This window comes from Brassica oleracea, chromosome C2, assembly GCF_000695525.1.
Source record: "Brassica oleracea var. oleracea cultivar TO1000 chromosome C2, BOL, whole genome shotgun sequence".
NCBI classification, from domain to species: Eukaryota; Viridiplantae; Streptophyta; class Magnoliopsida; order Brassicales; family Brassicaceae; genus Brassica; species Brassica oleracea.
Window position 1 is genome coordinate 27370603 of NC_027749.1, and position 15230 is coordinate 27385832.

The 15230-nt window shown below is 37.6% G+C and overlaps 5 protein-coding genes across 5 annotated transcripts; 2 read left to right on the plus strand and 3 right to left on the minus strand.

Annotated features, from left to right (window-relative positions):
• The first annotated feature begins 22 nt into the window (after positions 1 to 22).
• LOC106322884 (uncharacterized protein At1g15400) lies at positions 23 to 833 on the plus strand. Its single transcript, XM_013761033.1, has one exon. It carries the CDS (start codon positions 216 to 218, stop codon positions 591 to 593), a length of 378 nt encoding a protein of 125 aa, XP_013616487.1. The 5' UTR covers positions 23 to 215; the 3' UTR covers positions 594 to 833.
• A 1537-nt stretch (positions 834 to 2370) lies between these two features.
• On the minus strand, positions 2371 to 3668 carry LOC106325328 (metallothiol transferase FosB). The gene is made up of 3 exons (XM_013763368.1): positions 3264 to 3668; positions 3075 to 3180; positions 2371 to 2842 (listed from the first exon to the last, which is right to left on the minus strand). Exons 1-3 carry the CDS (start codon positions 3416 to 3418, stop codon positions 2600 to 2602), a joined length of 504 nt encoding a protein of 167 aa, XP_013618822.1. The 5' UTR covers positions 3419 to 3668; the 3' UTR covers positions 2371 to 2599.
• A 2055-nt stretch (positions 3669 to 5723) lies between these two features.
• LOC106323025 (pentatricopeptide repeat-containing protein At1g80150, mitochondrial) lies at positions 5724 to 7646 on the minus strand. Its single transcript, XM_013761187.1, has 2 exons — positions 5897 to 7646; positions 5724 to 5811 (listed from the first exon to the last, which is right to left on the minus strand). Exon 1 carries the CDS (start codon positions 7298 to 7300, stop codon positions 6122 to 6124), a length of 1179 nt encoding a protein of 392 aa, XP_013616641.1. The 5' UTR covers positions 7301 to 7646; the 3' UTR covers positions 5724 to 5811; positions 5897 to 6121.
• A 223-nt stretch (positions 7647 to 7869) lies between these two features.
• On the minus strand, positions 7870 to 9594 carry LOC106323889 (probable polygalacturonase At3g15720). Its single transcript, XM_013761938.1, has 7 exons — positions 9550 to 9594; positions 9330 to 9467; positions 9079 to 9255; positions 8675 to 8882; positions 8499 to 8580; positions 8175 to 8397; positions 7870 to 8097 (listed from the first exon to the last, which is right to left on the minus strand). Exons 1-7 carry the CDS (start codon positions 9592 to 9594, stop codon positions 7870 to 7872), a joined length of 1101 nt encoding a protein of 366 aa, XP_013617392.1.
• A 2852-nt stretch (positions 9595 to 12446) lies between these two features.
• On the plus strand, positions 12447 to 13067 carry LOC106326643 (EPIDERMAL PATTERNING FACTOR-like protein 8). Its single transcript, XM_013764562.1, has 2 exons — positions 12447 to 12543; positions 12663 to 13067. Exons 1-2 carry the CDS (start codon positions 12447 to 12449, stop codon positions 12869 to 12871), a joined length of 306 nt encoding a protein of 101 aa, XP_013620016.1. The 3' UTR covers positions 12872 to 13067.
• The last annotated feature ends 2163 nt before the right edge of the window (positions 13068 to 15230 follow it).

Genomic DNA, 15230 nt, shown 5'->3' on the forward strand with positions numbered 1-15230 from the left:
ATTTCAAGAAGCAGCTAGCCGACTAAAAGATATAAATGGTAGGAAGGGACATAACTTATTTTAAATATTTGGGATAAAGGATATGAAGAAATGAATCAAGTCTGGAACACAGTGATCGACCACTTTTAGCAAACATCCAAAATAAAAACACAGACAGAGAGAACCTCAAACAACAAAGAAAGACGGAGGAAAAGGAGGAACAGTTACCGCCAACCATGGCGGGTCTTCAGAGATCCAACATCTCCTTCCGCCGACAGGGCTCCTCTGGCATAGTCTGGGACGACCGTCTCATCGCCGAGCTTAACAAACAGGCCAACGAGCACAAAGCCGAAACTGACGAACAGGAAGGTCAGGAGGACCAGACAGCCAGACCCACCTCCGGAGGCGGAATCGAGCCGATAAGAACCGAAGGGGGCATCGAGAGGAGTCGTTCCAACGGCGGAGGAGCAAACCGCCACCATAGAAACACGGGAAGTGTGTCTCCGGCGGTGGATCCTCCGTCGCCGAGACTGTCGGCGTTTGGATGTTGCTCTGCTTTCGGGAAGAAACCGGTTAAACAGAGGAAAAGGCCACCGAAACGCAGATCCAGGTAGGAAGTTAATTACCAGAGGCAGAGGATGAAAAGGGAGCAACGTCAAGTTAGAAGAAAAGAGCATAATATACATATTACATACTAGCAGTGTTAATGAATATTCTCTATCTTTTTAGTTTTTGTTTCTGCTTCTTCTTCTGCTTCTGCTTCTTTTAATTTAAACTTGTTTTGGACTCGGACGATGTTTATATCTACTTGGTTTCCTTCAGATTCCCCCTACCTTGGGAGGGAGTGTTACCTATTTTGGTTCTTAAGAAAAATAAAAATTACAAAATAGAACAAGCAACAAGATCTCTTGTAATAATACTCGCAATTGATCATGAAACATCAAACGATCACAGTCCCTCTGCTGGGAAGCTTTATGGTTCCAGACTTCGAAATTCGGATCAAGCATACCCTCCTTATTGTCTCTCAGATGACAAACGCTTCTTGGAATGGTTCATTCTGGGATCACATCTGTAGACATACATTTGAAGTCATGTTTTCATATTCATAATGTAATAAATTCAGGGAACATTTTGTAATAGCCTCAACTCAACACATGTAATATTGACTTTTGAGCTTTTCGTTTTTGGTTGTGGGCCAGAACGGCCTTTGGAGCCCTGAACGTGCTAACTCTTGGGTCAGTGTAACCCTTTTGATGTTAAAAGACACCTACCTATCCATCAATGCAAAGATAGACATGAAAAACAGTCCCATAAGAACAAGTCAACCTTAAAAAAGGCAAGGGTGAGCAGCGAAAACGACAGTCAACTAGTCAAGAATGATGCGATGCCTTTCGGTGGCTTATCTCCCCCACCTCCTAGTGTTCTAAAGCTTGTAGCCTTTGAATAATCTAATTAAGTTGTTAGGTCAGATTTTATTGTATGCCTTTCCTTTTCTCCAAAGAACCTTAGATTTGATGCTTAATTTCCTATTTTAATATAGAAACATATTATAGAGTATTTTAATTTCCTATGATCTAGTTGGATTGGATTATATTACTAGAAAGGGAAGCATAAGTTGCATGTTTTTCTTTTAACTAGTTGCTGATATATATGTTTAGTTTTGTTACTGGCTTAGATTAAAGTGGATAAGTGATGAAAGGATATGATATGATTGTTACTTATCTAAACGTCAAACTAAACATTCGATCTCTTATTAAATTATTCCTTACAAAAATTCCAAGTTATTTCCGTAGGGATTAAAAAGACTCAGGTGAAGGGATAACAAATAATCCTATAAATACATCCCCAAATCATCACTCACCATATTATCCAAAACATCAGAGTACCCACACATAAACAAACATAAAGGGCAGGAAGATGAATTCTGTACAACAACTTCCTGTGCAGTTACGTAATGTTACCAACTCCAAGAAGGCTACTACAGAGAAGAGAAGGTCGATGACACTTCCTTCAAACGGCAATAAGCCAGAGAGCAAGCCAACGATTCATGATCACGACGTGGACAAAAGCGCAGAAGCCTTCATCCAAAACTTCAGGAGACAGCTTCTTCTTCAGGGCGATGATTGATATATAACTTATGTACATAAGAAAGGAGATCATGTCTCATGTGTGATTATTCCATAGCATATCTAAATTTGACCTAGCTACTAGATCTGCATGCTTCCAATGTTTCAATTGTGCTATAAGTAACATCTCTTTCGTTTTCATAAATGTTACCAAGCAAACAACTATCAAAAGAGAGCTTGGTTTCTCAACTAAATAAGAGAGAGAGAGAGAGAGAGAGAGAGAGAGAGAGGCTAGAGTGAAGCAAATGGTCATTTTCCTGGCTAATGAATCACATCAATCTCAACAAAGAGTCTTATTACACGCAAATATTAACACACAAGTGAGAGAGACTAGAGGAAAGCAAATGATCATTTCCCCGGCTAAAAGAATCACATCAACCTCATAGTCTTATTTATTACACGCAAATATTAACACACAAATGAAAGAGACAAATTGAAATGTTACACGCAAGTTATTAACAAATCATTGAGCTAGGGAGGGAGATGACAAGAGTCTAGGGGTGGATCTGAGGTGGCTGGACCAGCTGGTGGATGTTGACACGAGAGCATGAACGAGCCATCTCTCCTGCAAGAGGCACGACGGGGAGGCTATCGCAGTTGCAAATCTCAATCATGAAGCCATCAGGATCGTGGAAGAAGAGCTGGTCGACTTGGATTCCACCTTCTTCAACCACTGCTCTCACATACTCTATTCCCATTTCGTTGAGCTTTTTCTCTACCGCCCCCATGCTCTCACACTGCATTCACCAACACACACAAATTAAGTTTCTTCCATCAAATTGAAATAAATCGGCTCTGTTTAACCCTTCTCTATTCTATTGTGTGTCTTTTTACGTTTATGTCAAGTAAACTAATATGGTTTCAGATTTCGCTTGTCTAACTTCATGAATACAACCACAGTGGCGACTACAACACGGAGGAGAAGGAAAAATGAAAAGACAAAAGACATAGAAAAAAGGGTGGGGGTACCTGGAAAGAAATGTGATTATCCTTGGGATTGATCTCAGTTTTCTTGAGCAATTTCTCAGGCTCTGTAGATTGCAGAAGATGAATCCCAACTCCATGACCAAACAACCTACTCATACACACACAAAATATTTAAAAGATAAATTTGAAAGCAATTAAAGAGAAATATTGAAAGTAATATAAAACATGTACCAGGCGCCATCGAAATCAAAAGAGCCAGGTCTCCGGATCGGGAGGAAACCTAAAACGTGCTGGTAAAAGTTCATTGACTCCTCCACGGATCGACATAGAAGCGATATGTGGTTCAACGACTTGAGATGAAGAGGGTTTCCCGTATTTTCTTTCATTTTCTTCCCCGGACAAGCAAACAAAGAAACAAGAATGATCCAAAGGCAAAACAGAACAGAAGACTTTCTTTCTCTTCGAAGATACGTATGAACAACAACCACCTTTGGAAATTTAAAACCCGGAAAATATGGACTTTGCAGTTAATAGACGAAGGGGAGGAATGATCGATTATAACAAAGAGATTTGATGTATTGTACACGTGTGTCTATGTAATATGTGTCGTGATCGAGTAACCCACGCAACTTCTCTATCATTATCCTTCCTCGACCATATCATGATCGTCATGTGTTTTAACTTACCACTGAGATTCATACTACTATAACGCATCCATATGATGTCATTCAACTTTGGACCCACAACTCCCCAAATTACTCTTATCAATAAACACGTGTCAAGTTTTACAAAGCCCCCGTCCTTGTGAGTTCCACAAATCTGCCGTTACCAAATAAAACATTGTTTGCTTTCTCATTTGTGGTCTCAAAAGTTTTAGAGATGACCGTCTAAAACCCCCTCTAAACATCACAATCCTATCTATTCCCACCTATACTTTTCAACTCTTGACCAAACCACCCAAAGATATGAAATTTCTTCGCATAGCCCCCCCATTCTTTGTTGCTCTGCTCGGACCACCCTCTCTAATCAATTTCGAAATCGCAACTAAAGAATGGTTAATTGCGTTTTGTGAAACAGTGATTGCCCGGTAAACAAAATCCGACCCGACCCATAATAATCAGACCCGACTCAACTAAAAATCAAATCAATTTGTGGGTACATTAAATTAGGGTTTCATTACTCTTTCTCACGAGAAACGAGAGCAGAGGGAGAAACGAACGTGAGTGACGAAGTGAGAGAGAGAGAGAGAGTAACGAAGAGGACAAGTACGAGTACAACACTGATTTTGACTTGGGTTATTGCTGTCACATGTTAAGAAAAATTGTTGTTTGTCTTAGGTTATAGAGAAAAACAGAGAGCCACTTGTTCAAATGGATTGATGAATCTTTACCAGATGAGATAAGAATTGTAGATTCAAAACATAAGGTACTTGGAGATGATGTGAAAGAGCTGCAAAATAGCATGATGGAGCGATTTGAGTTCCAAATGTAAAGGCTTGAAAATATGGAAGATGAGATGAGAATTAAGAATGACAAGATTGCACTACTTGGGAAGATGAACGAAGAGATGTTGGTGTTGTATTGTGTTTTAGAACATGAGTTTGACTTTATATCATTGTTACGTTTGATGTTGTGTTGCTTTGTGGAACATGAGTTTGACTTTGTATCATTGTTATGCTTGTTGTGTTTATGACTTTGTATCATTGTTCATGCTTTTGAGTTTGAATATTATTAATGCATTAGAAGAAAACCATAAAACAGAAAGTGAGACATAAAAGCCGCAAACAACACGAGTCTAACAAAAGATCAAAGCCAAAAACACAAAATAAAGAGAAATAAGAACAATGTCTGGTCAGAACATAACATAAACATAAAGAACAAACAATGAGGTATAAACAACACAAGTTTCAATGGATTGTGCGACCAGCCCTTCCAAGCTTCTCCACTTGCTTCTTCTACGTCTTCTTCTTTGGTGAATCTCTCTTTATAAGCCAAAAGTTAAGCAATGAGTTTGTTCAAAAAGACTGCAACTTTTAGACGAAATCTCAGTCACCTTTTCTCGCAGAATATAGTCATCTTCATGTGTTGTCCTTTTGTCGCAGAATATAGTAAACTTCTAGACGAAATCTCTCTCTCTCTATCTGCTCTCTGTCTCTCTATTTTCTTCTTCGTCTCTGTCTGTATCGTGAGAAAGAGTAATGAAATCCTAATTTAATTTACCCCCTAATTGATTTGATTTTTAGTTGAGTCGGGTCGTATTTTGTGTACCGGACAATCACTGTTTCACCAAACGCAATTAACTATTCTTTAGTTGAGATTTCGAAATTGATTAGAGAGGGTGGTCCGGGCAGAGCAACAAAGAATGTGGGGCTATGTAAAGAGATTTCATATCTTTGGGTGGTTTGATCAAGAGGTGAAAAGCATAGGTGGAAATAGATAGGGTTGTGATGTTTAGAGGGGGTTTTAGGCAGTCATCCCAAAGTTTTATGTATTTATTTTCATATTACAAAGAATATTGTTTGATCCAACAAAACAACGACTGTGAATCTTGAATCTTCTAAAGAAAACAAGTATATTCTTCTTTTGTTTATTCCTATACTGCAGCAGGAAAGTCTATGCTGTTGTCGATACGGAACCCCACCTTTTCTTTTGGCCAGAAGATGATTTTTCCACAGCTAACTCAATACTTAAGCCACGCGTGTGTGCATCACCAGTCACCTACTCTCCAGCACATGGCAAAAGACTGTTCACAAATTTGCCAATGCCATATTGCTCTCGACCTGAAATCAAAAGAGGACATAACATCTTGTAAACAACTACATCTGAACAAGCAAAACTTTGATACTGAAGACATCCATGGCTTACTCAGCATTCATTGGAGTTTTCCATTATCCTGAGAGAGAGAGAGAGAGAGGACATGGAAGAACATAATATTTGAATCTGTCAAGAAGATGTTAGTATGCCTCCTAATAACATCCGTTTTCCAGTTCCAACCACAACTATAGAAAGAGAAACTCAGGGGTAATAAAGAAAGATAATCCTCTGTCCCCGCATAGTCGTAGCAAAATTTGTTCTACTCCATGTAAACAATTACAAAATGGACTTAAGTGGGAGCAACTGTTTTGAGCTGAACGGGGGAACTCGTTTGCGAACCAACTCCATAATCAACTTTGCTTGATCAAGCTGGCCTTTTTTCACAAGCCCGTCCACCAACACACCAACTGTGTCCAAGTTTGGGTACCACTTCTTTCTCATACAATCCTTACACATGGTATAACCCAAATCAAACTTTCCCGCCTTACACAAATAGTGTATCATCGTCTGGTAGATCTTCACATTGGGTTTATAACCTTTACCATGCATCGCTGTATAAACTCTTTCTGCCATTTCAGGGAACCCCGCTACGAAAAACCCTTTGATAACCATGTTATACGTCACGTTGTCCGGTTCCATCTGGAGTTTTGGCATCAGCATCAACAGATCATTTGCATCCCAGGCTCGTCCCCTATTCACTAAAAACTGGATCCTAACATTAAAGGTGGTGAGATTAGGCTTACACCCCTTGAGCACCATACGGTTCCACAGTCCATTCCCAATCACATACCTATCATGCTTGTAAAACGCCGATATAAGTGTGGTATAAGTAACTACGTCTGGTTTCAAGCCAGACTTCTCCATCTCCTTCATTACCAGAGACGCCTTGTCAAGAAACCCCATGTCACAGACGGATTTAATGGCAATGTTAAACGAAAAGGCATCCATTACAACCCCATACTTGGACGGAGCATGGAGAAGGAAGTCCTGGATGGTGTGGAGATCAGGTTTCAGAGTTAAGACTTTGAGCGCGGCGTTGAAGGATTTAACAGTCCTCTTGCAGCCGTACGAGTCCATATTGTAGAAAGTATTGAGAGCGTGCTTGGTCATCCCAGCCTTGCCGTATAGCATAATAATCCTAACAATGAAGCCCTCGCGCCGACCTTGTGGAAGCGTCTTCTGATGCTCAAGCAGATCCTCTATGAAATCAAACCGCCGTGCCCCGGCTAATCTAGAAACCGTGTCTTGGAAAGCAAAACGATTCTCAATGACCAAGTGGTTAGTGGCGTTGGATTTAAAGAGGTTGAATAGCTTCTCGGGGTCTCGCTCAGATTTAAGCTTGAAAAGGGCAGGCTCCTCCTCCTGATTGGATTCAGCTGGAACGTGTAAGGTCGAAGCAAATACACCAGTGGCTAGAGAAGGGCAGAATCTGCGAATGGGACGCAGAGATAGCATGATCCCTCGAGGCTAAACATGCCCGTATGCTGAACTCGATAGCATGGAAGCAAAATACAAACTGAGATGAATCCAAATCTATAGTACCAGATTCCAAAAGAAACTCGAGAGAGAGAAGATTTAATCAAACCCTCATGACATCTCAATCGAAAAGACCTAAAACCCCAATGCGATTCAACAATAGCCCATCTCCGAGTAATAACACAGGAAACTTCAACCTAGCTCAGCTCGATATGATGCTACGCGGGGATGTGACCGGGAAAAGGAGAGAGCTTTCGATCTGAGGATCCCTGAGAATGGAGGCTAACGACGGTGGAACTGATTGGTGACGAACGGAGGTTTAAGGTTTTTCGTTTTGGGTTTTGAGAAATGAAAAAAAAAAAGAAACAAAGTTCAGTGACTCTTTGGGCTCAAACAGCTTCTTGGGCTAACATTATTATGTAGGCCCTTTTAACTTTAATTCTTGTTTATTTCCAGTATCGCCCCTAATTTCATCGTATTCCTCCAATTTGTACCTCAACTTTCAGTTTTATACAATTTTTTTTTTTTAAAATGAGTCAATTGGTGGTTCACTGGATACAGGAGGAAGGTCGAATGGTGCCTTGAGTTGCGCCTTGAACAAAGCTGCAGAGAGAGGAGACAGAACCAATGCCACTGGCTGGAGACAAGTCAATGTCTCTCATGAAAACGTTGGAACATGCATTCTTCCCTGAACACTTGAGCTTCATTGCCACCTCTGTCCTCGACGTTCCACTCATCTTCATATATTTCACTTTCTCTATGTGAACTGCCTTTTCCTGATCGTATAAAACAGAAATTAACTTAATTTTTTTTTCATTTAAATCTTTCAAAAATTTTAGGAGAAGATACTTACAGTCTGAACGCAATTAGGAGCACAACCATAGAACTGATCAATGATGATGGGGTTTTGAACGTTGGAGAAACGAATGTCAAAGAATTCTATTCCACGGACGTACCCAGTTCCTCCAGGCCAGGTCTTGATTCGGGCTCCGTTAGTCGTTCCTGTGAAGTTAACGTGCGCCACACGTATGTCTTCCACTTCTACCTCTGTTCCTCCTCTACCTAAACTCCCAACGCTGTTTCACATTTCTTAATCTTATTAGCTTCTTCTTTCTTAATTTGTCTATATATTTTAATTTAATTTAATTGCGAGGTTGATCAGGGAGATTCTAATCACCTCACACCATGACCAGGTCCACAGTTGACAAAGGTAACACTCAAATTATGCACTTGATCTCCTATCGACACACAATCATCACCTATATATGTTAACGATATCACACAAATAACTAGCAAGTTAGCATTTTAAATCTTTGCTTTGGTTTGTCAATGATTATAACTAAATAAATTTACCAGTGGCGAAGTCGGAATGAGTAATAGAAACGTCAGATGAAGATGTGATGTGGACACCGTCGGTGTTAGGACTAATCTCCGGAGATTTTATTTTGACGTCTTTGATATGCACATTTTGGCTTCCCATCACAAGAATATGTGATTGTGCACTATTTCTAAATCTCAAACTCTTCAATATTACATTTCTGCAATTGCTGAATGTCATCATCTACAGGGACAAAAAAATTATATAATTCACACATCCCTCCGTGCTCTTTTTTTTTTTCAGTTTGTCTCCGTAAGACAGAAAAAAAAACTTACCGTTGGTGCAAGCCAGATGCAATTCTGTAAATATATATTTACATAGAGATGATTAGTTATAAGCTAAGAAAAAAAAAGTTGAAAATATGGAGTAAACAAATTACAGGTCCGGGATGGTCTCTACAATGAATGTCCCACCATCCTTTGCCTTGGCCGTCCAACAAGCCACGTCCAGATAGTACAAGTCCCTCCACTCGATCGAATATGAGCCATGGTATTATCCCGTTCTCTCCTTTTTGCCACTTGTTTGGATCACTCTGCGCTTTCATCTCTCCATCTATCTATATTACATATAAACTTAATTGGAGGCAATACTTTAGTTACTGTAAAAATGATCCATGTAGGGGGGGTTTACCGTGAAAATCAGAGGTTTGAGTTTGCAAGGACCCGTGAAGTGAAGAGAGCTAAGCAGGAACACCTTCCCTGCCGGTACATATACACTTCCAATTTTGGAGCTTCCGTTACAAGCACTGTCCCACGCCTTTTGTAACGCCTTTTTTTGTCAAAATATGTTTAGTGTAAGCTAAACTTTGTAACTTAAGCTTACTTTAATATACATTACACAAATAACTTACAGATGTATCATCTGAAATTCCATCCCCGACAGCTCCATATTTCATCACCGATTCACCATAGCTTAACCAGGGAAGTCCTAAAACTGCAACGAATACGATCAAAAAAAGATCCTGCCAGAAAAAATAAGAAATCAAAATGAGTATTTGCTTTTGAAATCAGGTTTAATGTTTAATTGAGAGAGAGTCAAAAGAGTCTTTACCATTTTGACAAGAAATGAAACTAATCAGAGTTGAGAATTTGAATCATTTCAGATTGTCTTAAAGCATATATAAGCCGAGAGCATAAGATATTGATTCAGGCCTCACATTGATAACATAACAGCATGGTGTGTAAATGCATGCACTCTGTTCGGTTTTTAGGAAAAATAGAAAAATATATATATACGAGCATCAAAGGATTCTCTGTATGTATTTAATTTGTAGTAATAGAGGATCATTTTGCCTTAAGTTTTTCCTTTAATATCCGATCCTTTTGAGTTTGTAACAGCCCCAAAAAGAACTTGAGTGATTTTCTAGTAGACCCAACCAAAATTGTAAGTTTGCATTTTTTTTTTGTTATTTTGCAATTAATATTACAAATTAGACAAGTTTTTTAAATTAAGAATTTATAGGTGAATTAATTTGTGAATATTGATTTTCTAGTTGATCAAAACAAAAGATCAATATTCACTTGCTATATATGCTCTCTGTATTGTCACATATACAAGGTTTCAATATTCATGATTCAAAAAACCTTTACCAACATTTTACATTGCTTTTGTTTGATCCAATCCAAGAACAAATGCAGTCAATTCAACATAATCTCCTCCAGGGAAATGGGAAACAGGTAGTCTAACAATTTTTGAGATAGAATAATCTCCCCTCAAAGAACTCGGCCAAAATGTTGAATTAAGTCTCAGTAGGAAGTTTCAATCTCATGAGCCGCTTGCTCCTGTATTTGTATGTGCTCTCTATAAGTCTCTGCACCATTAATGTCTCTTAACTACTCAATTCTGAAGCACTCCAACAAACAATACAATATTTTGGTCTAACCTTCCAGACGATTTCATCAAGACATAAACACAAATGAACTTCATCAAAGTAGACTATTGACATCTACAAGCTCCGGCTTTGCATCTTCAGTTTTTCTCATACATCTTTGACATCAGTGGTGATGATAAAGATGGCTTCTGCCACATGATGAGATTCGACGGCCATAAAAGATCAATAATTCAAAATAAAGAATCCGTCAAATTTAAAATAAGTCTGAAGAAAGATAAGAGTCAAGTAAACTTCAAAGCAAGTTCATCAGATCAGGACAGTCCCTAATCCCTATGGAAAGAATCATATTTTCCTTTGGGATGCTTCTTCCTTCTCTACGATTATCTTCTTTGCATTAACCCTTACCGCTAGAAAGACAATCAGCAGAATGCCACGTGGAAATTTCTTTTTGCTGTTACCAGACTGTAATTAAGAGATCACAACAAGTTTTTGTTGTTTGCATTGGGATTCTAGACTTGAAAATCAAGTTAGCATTAAGTCAACAGCAACGTTTTTCCATAAGTAGTAGTAGTAGAATAAACGTAAAGAGGCTTTCGGTTTTGTCCGACATAGACATACTTTAGCTATCTTCGATTAGTCGTCCTTTGGACCTATTGGTATCCTTCGACAGGTCTCTTGTCTCCTCCCCCACCCCCCACATACATCATCGTTCGAGATGACCCCATCCTATTAACCAACTCCCATCTTGTTTCATTTTTTGGTATCTTCGGTTTGTATTTTAACTAAACTTTTTTTCTTTTTTTTTGAAAATTTATTTTAACTAAACTTCACAATGAACATAACTAAACGTTTTAACCGGGCCTCGTAGTCTGGTGGTAAAGGAACCTCGGCTGAGGTGCCCGCCACCCGAGTTCGAGCCCCGGCCACGAGGGGTATTTACATGGGCTGCCTCTCGCCCTCCAGACCACTTCGCGTAACCAGGAGCCCTTAAGTGGACGCTTAAAAATCCTGTAATGGCTTGGGCTTAGGCCCGGTGGGCTAGTCGATCACGCAAAGTGGTCGGATACTGGATTATCAAAAAAATAACTAAACGTTTACCGGTTAATTAATATGGCTAATTCCTGTTCCAGTTGAGAGAGCTTACTGGTTAATTAACATAACTAAACGTTTCATTAATTTGACTTGTGTGTTTCACCGGCTACACACAAAAAGTAATACTACTACATAATAATTCAGATCTGAAACACATATACTTATATTGCATATAACTAAACACATATAACTTGATAATGAGCGTCTGCTCACGGCCGGCTTAACATTGTTATGGGCCTTAGGGCAAATTTTTTTTTTATCCTCTAAAATTTATATTCAGATAATGTTTAAAATATTTTTAAAATTTAATCAGTAATATTTTGTATATTTTGTGATGAAAATAAAACTATATGCATATCAAATATTTTTGGGCTTTTTTCAATTTTATTTATTATATTTATAATTTTTTTTAATATAAAAATATAGGTTTTTTTAAAAAATTGGACCCCTTGACTATTAATATACGGGGGACACGGGCTTGGGCCCGGGCCGGTTGTCCCCCCTGCTCGGCCGGCCCTGCCTGCTCAATTAATCCGATGCTTTTTCATTAAGAAAATTAACTAATGTTTACCCTTTTAATTTCACGTTTACGATCGACATGCAATCAATATATAGCCGAACTGGCCAGCGGGAAAAGGGGACAGGCTCTTTTCCCATGCAACTTTATCTATGCACATTCACCTATATATATATATATATAAGTAGTATATACTTAATTATGCACCAACCCATACGTTGCTACTTAGTATATATATCTATGTACCAAAGCATGTTTATATGCTCTCTATAACACAGGCATTGTGTGTTTGAGGAATATTGAAGAAATGGTCACGTCGCTAAAATATAAACGACGTGGTTTTAGAGCTGCATTTTTCATTGTTAACATCTTCTCTTCACTCCTATATCCACACTGCATGTCTGGTATGTACATATCCATCTCCCTTATAGAATTTTCCCTTTATTTTTTTTTGAACTGAAAGAATTTTCCCTTTATTAAAAAAAGAAAACTCATATATGAAGTTATCTCTGATTTATAGCAGGCGCTCATGATCAACAACTAAAGAGGAAGGAATCGGTTATTGGTTCAGAGCCTCCCGCGTGTGGAAACAAGTGCCTGAATTGCAAGCCTTGCCTTCCTTATCTATTTGACATTCATGGTGCTCATGATGATGATGATGATCGTGAACCATACTATCCGGTAAAGTGGATGTGTAGATGCCAGGAAAAGATATTTGGACCTCAAGAATAGTATCTATACATGCATTATGTATGTAGTAATTGTGTTGATTGTCATGGATGTTCATGAATCCTGATGATCCCATCAATGATGGTTCATCGTTATCTTTCGAGATTAAACAATCTTATAATATGTAAACATGTCCTCGTCTCGAATTTTGCATGTGTGTTCTTTAGATACACATCGGTAGAACCAAGTTTTTTAAAATTGAAAAATTAATATTTTTATTTAGTGAAAACAATTGTCCGACGAAAATAGACATATTGGTGCGGAGTTTCTAAAATGTCAAAAAATTGTATCTTTATAGCACCTTTTACTAGATTAAGATCCGCGCCTTGCGCAGAATAAACATTATATGTAAAAATTATTTTATGTATTATATGTTCTTACATATTATGAAATAATAAATATATATTTATAAAATAATAAATATATATTGAATAATTAAAAGTCAATAATTATTACATATATAATTAAATTGGTGCGAACGTATAAATCAATTTTATTAATCCAAACAATTTTTTTAAAAATTTGATAGGATATGTAATCAAATTTAAATGATATTAACATACATAGTATATTTTTAATATTAATATTAATGTCTATTAAATGATGCTTTCTACTCATATGTTTTTTGATCATGTGTATCTTTAATAACAAAAACTTTAAATTACTGATAACAAAATTTTCATTGTGGGATTGATAATTTTAGTAATTTATAATTTAAAAAAATTTATCAATGTTAGTTCAAAACTTTTATCAAAAAAAATTATTCAAAGTAAATTTTGAAACTAAAATATTTATTTATTCAATATGGTTTATAGTTTAATTTAGAATGATATATACATATATATTTTAAATCTTAATGATTAATTAAATTAGACTTTTATTTATATGATTTTGTAATCATTTGTATTTTGTCGTAACAAAAATTTTAAACCATGGATCGCAAAATTTGAATGTGAGACTTTTAACAGTTTTAGTAATTTATAGTCATTTTTTAAAATTCAAAATATAACATATACAGAAAAATCTAAATTTTTATAATATGGTTATTGTGATTTTTTTTTAAAATTATTTTAATAGTTTAAAATTAAACAAATTTGATAAAAAATACATTATTTTTTTATCAGATCTTTATTATTCAAAATCATTAATTGTCATATATACTTTAGCTACATTAGGCAATTCCGTAATCTTTATTTAAGAAAATAATAAATGACATTAATAATGAATTTATGGTTAGTTTAATAAAAACCTTATTATATAATTAGATGGACCAACATATTTCTCTAATGATTCTACACGTGGCTACAAAAAAAAGTTGTAATGTTTCACGAATAATATATAGGGGATCGGTGAGGTATGTTTTTTTTTTCATCTGAATTTGATTTATAAAACTGGGAAACATACAAGGGTGGAATCCAAACCGGCGGAAACACCTTAAAATCTCCGGAAATTTAGCCCACAAAAGGGAAGCTAGAACCCAAACAACGGGCAACACATAACAACTACAATGATCACTAGATAAAACTACACTCCTACATCTAAACCCATAAACAATCCTAGAGAAGGAGAAAGAAGAAAGTCGTCTAATCATTGAAACAACCGGAACTCTTGCCGAAACCCACACAAGCACAAGAGAGAGTAAACGATGCAGTGACCAATACAACGAAACCAAACACAACATACCAGAACCTCCAGTTCACGGTACCAAGCCAGAACCACAAAGCCTACCAAATTCGAGAGGAAACAAACACCTGAGATTAAACGCCCCTTCTAAACCAAACCTTCGTCGGCAGGCCTAAGACCTCAACCTCTCTGTATTGCTTCAACGAACGAAGCCACCGAGGAACAGAGAAACATAAGATCATCCGGGAAACACATTTATTAAAAGGCCTGGAGAAGGACTCCTTAACTGATATGGAGAGGTGACAGGAGATCTGAAACTTCTGAAGGATGTAGGCCTGTTCTGCTCACCACACAACACTACGCCACCGTTACACCACCGCTTACACCGTAACTGAAACAAGACCGAAGACAAACACTAAAACCCAACATGGAAGCTTTAGATTCAAACTCCCGAGAGAAACAAGAGCAGAGGACACATATCTGAGGAAACTCGAAACCGGTTCCATCCATCGAATTTCACCGGTGCTAGAGACACGATATCCTCTTTAAACAAGACGAAAGACAAACCTCTAAACCTCCTCATTCCTCAGACGAGCATGAACCTGATGGGGAAGAGATGTCGCCGGAGAGCAAACTAAGTACCACCAACTGCTACAGCCATAAATGAAAGAAGACAAGGAAATCATCTCCGGTGCCGGCGAGGAGCGCCAAACACCGGAGAACGGCGGATCTGGACCAG

What these genes read in the sequence shown, in the direction of transcription:
- LOC106323025 (XM_013761187.1), bottom strand. Translation starts at nt 7,300, where the DNA reads ATGCTATCTCTGCGTCCCATTCGCAGATTCTGCCCTTCTCTAGCCACT.
- LOC106323889 (XM_013761938.1), bottom strand. Translation starts at nt 9,594, where the DNA reads ATGAAATATGGAGCTGTCGGGGATGGAATTTCAGATGATACATCT. An exon ending in TCAAACCTCTGATTTTCACG is followed by an intron (nt 9,256 to 9,329) that starts GTAAACCCCCCC and finishes TATGTAATATAG; the next exon opens with ATAGATGGAGAGATGAAAGC. An exon ending in GGACCTGGTCATGGTGTGAG is followed by an intron (nt 8,398 to 8,498) that starts GTGATTAGAATC and finishes AATGTGAAACAG; the next exon opens with CGTTGGGAGTTTAGGTAGAG.
- LOC106322884 (XM_013761033.1), top strand. Translation starts at nt 216, where the DNA reads ATGGCGGGTCTTCAGAGATCCAACATCTCCTTCCGCCGACAGGGCTCC.
- LOC106325328 (XM_013763368.1), bottom strand. Translation starts at nt 3,418, where the DNA reads ATGAAAGAAAATACGGGAAACCCTCTTCATCTCAAGTCGTTGAACCAC. An exon ending in TTTGATTTCGATGGCGCCTG is followed by an intron (nt 3,181 to 3,263) that starts GTACATGTTTTA and finishes GTGTATGAGTAG; the next exon opens with GTTGTTTGGTCATGGAGTTG. An exon ending in ATAATCACATTTCTTTCCAG is followed by an intron (nt 2,843 to 3,074) that starts GTACCCCCACCC and finishes TGGTGAATGCAG; the next exon opens with TGTGAGAGCATGGGGGCGGT.
- LOC106326643 (XM_013764562.1), top strand. Translation starts at nt 12,447, where the DNA reads ATGGTCACGTCGCTAAAATATAAACGACGTGGTTTTAGAGCTGCATTT. An exon ending in ATATCCACACTGCATGTCTG is followed by an intron (nt 12,544 to 12,662) that starts GTATGTACATAT and finishes GATTTATAGCAG; the next exon opens with GCGCTCATGATCAACAACTA.